The 4512-nt window shown below is 53.3% G+C and overlaps 1 protein-coding gene across 1 annotated transcript; it reads right to left on the reverse strand.

Moving 5' to 3' along the window:
- Positions 1-815: 815 nt before the first annotated feature.
- IUM83_07496 (SDR family NAD(P)-dependent oxidoreductase) lies at positions 816-1040 on the reverse strand (the record flags this gene model as incomplete). The annotated part of the gene is made up of 1 exon (XM_067931799.1): positions 816-1040. The coding sequence occupies one exon, from the start codon at positions 1038-1040 to the stop codon at positions 816-818; it is 225 nt and encodes a 74-aa protein (XP_067799160.1).
- Between the last annotated feature and the right edge of the window lie 3472 nt (positions 1041-4512).

Consider the following 4512-nt stretch of genomic DNA (forward strand, 5'->3'; position numbering starts at 1 on the left):
GCCATCACGCCGGCGTTATTGATCAGCAGATCCAGTCGGTCGTGGGTCGCCTTGAACTCGTCCGCGAACTTGTTGACGCTGCCAAGGTCGCTCACGTCCAACATCTTGAATTCGACGGAGCCGGCGTCAGGACTGGAGACCAACGCCTCGCGGAGCTTCTGCTCGGCTTCTTTGCCTCGGCCTTCGTTGCGGCAGGCCAGCACGACATTGGCTCCCTTGTGCGCGAGCTCGAGCGCCGTCTCGAATCCGATGCCGGAGTTGGCGCCCGTGACGATGACAGTTCTGCCCTTCTGCGTCGGAATGCTGGAAGTGTTCCAGTTGTCGGGAACGTGCGGACGGGCGTCCTCGGCCGCGGTGCTGTTGCTGTCACCCATGCCTCTAACGTTTCAAGACCCCTCCGTTGGTCGATACAAATTGGAAAATGAGAATGAGAAGAAATGGATCGGAGTGTATCAAACTGCTGAAGCATTTTCGCAGAGGTTTTACAAGTGACTGTGCTGTGTGGGACTGATGAGCTGGTGGAATCGTGTGCATGAGGCCCGTTTAATTTTTCACTGGATCAGAGGAAATTCGTCAACAACTCCATGTATACAAGAATCGATTTCTTTGGCGTTATTGCCGTAAGCCTCCCGGCAGCATTGACCAACTACGTCACTAGCATTCTCCTTTTTACTGCACTCTTAACTGAGCCGGGCCCAGAGTCATGGTACCAAGATACTCGAGATTTCCAGCGCTCTGATTCCACGATTTACATGCATCAGTTTTTTTCTTTTATACGCTTGCAATTCGTTCCTAGCAGTCTGCTCCAAGCTTGCCTACTCAACGTCAAACTTGAGCTTAGCAAGGCGCTCACTCTCCTCCCACAAGTTTTGGGCAGCCACCTTATCATGAGCCGTAGCTTTCGCCTGAACACGCTTCGGCGGGCCCCAGATCTGAAAGTAATTTCCAGGGCCGTAGTAGTCGTTGCTCTCAACATCGACACCAGTGGCAGCGTACAACGTCGGAAGTGCACCCGTGGGCGCATCTTGGAGGACCGGCATGAGCCCCCCAATGCGCCACAGGAGACGACTGAACCAGCCTCCTTCCGATGAGGGAGGCACCATCAGGTTCGTGGACGTGAAGCCCGGGTGAGCGACCACCGACGTCACCCCCGACACGTTCTGAGCCTTCAAATGTCGAGTCAGCTCGAACGTGAAGAGCAGATTGCAAAGCTTCGACTCCGCGTAGACCTCCGACGGGCTGTAGCCTCGGTTGTCCGAGCGCATGATTTGCCCTCCGGACGTGAAGTGCTCCAGTCTAGCGCTCATGTGCGCGAGGCTGCTTACATTCACCACCCGCGACGGTGTGCTCTGCTTCAGCAACGAAAACAATTGCGCAGTCAGCGCAAAGTGGCCCAAGTGGTTCGTGGCGAATTGGCGCTCATAACCATCCACCGTCTTGCTGAACGGAACCGCCATCACGCCGGCGTTATTGATCAGCAGATCCAGTCGGTCGTGGGTCGCCTTGAACTCGTCCGCGAACTTGTTGACGCTGCCAAGGTCGCTCACGTCCAACATCTTGAATTCGACGGAGCCGGCGTCAGGACTGGAGACCAACGCCTCGCGGAGCTTCTGCTCGGCTTCTTTGCCTCGGCCTTCGTTGCGGCAGGCCAGCACGACATTGGCTCCCTTGCGCGCGAGCTCGAGCGCCGTCTCGAATCCGATGCCGGAGTTGGCGCCCGTGACGATGACAGTTCTGCCCTTCTGCGTCGGAATGCTGGAAGTGTTCCAGTTGTCGGGGACTTGCGGACGGGCGTCCTCGGCCGCGGTGCTGCTGCGGTTGCCCATTGTTGATCGCCGAGTTCTTCTCGATGCACGTCGAGGAATGAACCGAGGCGGATCAGCGGTCGGTATCACGTCTATGGACGACCGGAGAACCCTCGTTGAAGACAAGTATTAATAGCACTGCATTCGGATTCTCATGGATGCTATTCACGGTCGCGACATCAATGATTATCTGCTGGGATGGAACCAGTCGCACCCTGATTACGACACGCTTTCGGCCAATTCACTGGATTTTTCCAGGGTCCTTAGTAGTGCTGGGGACGTACTGCTTCTGAACGTACACGAACTCCCGTTTGCTCTACCCCCGGGGGTTCAGCGGTACAACCCCTGTATTCCCTCCTTGCGGTCCGTGAACCTCTCTTCACGACCTCGATGACGCAAACCCCATCAATACAATTTGTAAGTATCAGCGCTTCAACTCGGTCTAGGCAGCGGACTCCGCGTCAAAGGTGGGGATGTCATACTCCAAGATGGACGCTCCCCACCAAACCCAACTGGGCGGCTTTCGCACACCTGAATGTCGCCGTAGCCAGGTTCCGCCACCGACACCATCCCTCGCAACACCAGCAGCAACTTCTCCTGCAACAGCAACTTCAGCAACAACAACGTCAGCAGCAGCAACTCCAACAACAGCAGCAACAGCTACTGCTCCATCTCCAACAATTCCAACTCCAGCAGCAGCAGCAGCAACGAGAGCTGCCCCACTTGACGCAATCGCCTTCGCCGCAGCCTACAAGATCTCGCTATGCTCGCGTAATCGAGAACGAGCGCCCGTTCATTGATGTAGATGCCTTGCGCAGACAAGCAGAGGATCAAACCGGGTTACTTCTCTACATCATGAAACGCCAAAAGCGGAAAGATGTATGGCACTTTGCTCGTCTAGTTCGGAAGGAGGAGTGTTGGCAAATTCCGCGAAATGACCTTACCAACGAGCATTCGGAGCTAGCTTATTGTTTATTGTGTGGTCTTACTATGAAATTTCGAGTTGGAAAATGCAAAATGCCGCAGCACATTGAGGCACGGCACCCCGATGACCTTGCAGCTTACATCGCACAAACAGTTCGGCGAGAACGTGGAGAAGGAGAGCCTGTTATTCGCAACCTCGACGACGCATTTGCCGCAGCTGAGGACCCACGAAAAAAAAAAAAAACTCAAGCTTCGTGTAATTTCCGCGAAGGAGCAGAAGCGAGTCAACGAGCTTCTTGCTGAGTGGGCTGCTCGTCACTTCAGACCGTTGATCATCGTGGAGGACGCTGGTTTCGTCGCGTTATTAGGTTCATTACTGAAGATTTGGGTGGGGTCACGTTGACGCTCCCAAAGCGAGCAAAGTTGAGGCAGGAAAACATCGTGTTGGCGGAGGAATACCGTAGGAGCGTTCGAAAAAACATTGCAACAGGCTGCGAGTATTATTCAATCACTGTGGACATCTGGACAGCAAGGAATGCAAAGAGCTACATTTCGCTGACCATACATTACGTAGATCAAAATTTTACTCCCAAGAATTGGACACTGGAAGTCCTTGAGTTTCCTGGTATCCACACAGGGAGTGCGATTGCAGCCGCTATAACTCGTATATTAGCGAATTGGGCATTGCCGAAGCGTTTGTGTGTGGTGCTTCTTCGAGACAGCGGATCCAACGTGGTCTCTACCGGTAACCAGCTGGGCATCAAGCACATGGCATGTATTGCACACAGCCTTCATCTTGTAGTTGCTGGTGCTCTAGTCAAGAAGTCGAAGACGAGTGGGAACTCCGACAAACTTGCGTGGACTGATGACGTTGCTGCTGAAAGCGTAGAAATTGTAGAACGTGAAGAAGAGGCAGTATTATCAAGCGAGGATCGAGGCAGCATCGAAGTGCTGCAAGAGCTCGCAATTGCCGAGATGGAAAAGTATCTGGACGACGCAATTGAGGGCCTCCATCGCAATGATATGAGCGCAATGCGGAAAATTGTGCAGCATTTTCGTACGTTAGCAGTTTACTTTCTCAAGCCTCCGAAAGGAAACAACAGGTTGGAGAAAATTCAGGCTCAACACTGCAATGTTAATCTTGACCAAGTTCTCAGACCCATGGCTGATTGCCCCACCCGTTGGAACAGCTGCTGGAGAATGTTGCAGCGACTAATATCTCTTGAAGGTGCGTTGATAATTTTTTTTGCCTACCTGAAGAAACCCGAAGGCTGCACAGAATTCAAATACATGGACAGAAGCTTCGACGGCCAAAACCTGAAGAATGGTTTGGTATCAAGTGTCTGCAGGTGCTTCTGGGTCCATTTGCAGTTGCGTCGGATACACTCAGCGGTCAGGCATATCATACAGCGCCGCATGTCTTGCCTGTGTCGTGTAGGAACACGCGCTAATTTATATATCGGCACACTTTCCCCACCAACAACACCCACCGAGTCACCGAAGACTCAATGGGCTTGTTAGGGTTAGAACCTGAAGGCCCAGGAACTTTCCCTTGCACCGGGTTGGTGTTTCCTCTGTGCACCGAGACTCAGCGTCACTAGCCACGAGCAAAGGCTAGCACGCTCTCACACACAAAATATACAGCTTGTACTCCCACTTCCGACACCTCCTAGAAAAAATATCCTTAATAATACGTTATCAGCTTAAACAGGGATGCTTAGCGCGCGTCCACCACTCGCCGCAGACTGGCTTCTGAGCGCTGTGGCCCCCTTCCGAGGGAGCA

This window comes from Phytophthora cinnamomi (assembly GCF_018691715.1).
Source record: "Phytophthora cinnamomi strain GKB4 chromosome Unknown Contig6, whole genome shotgun sequence".
Lineage (NCBI taxonomy): Eukaryota > Oomycota > Peronosporomycetes > Peronosporales > Peronosporaceae > Phytophthora > Phytophthora cinnamomi.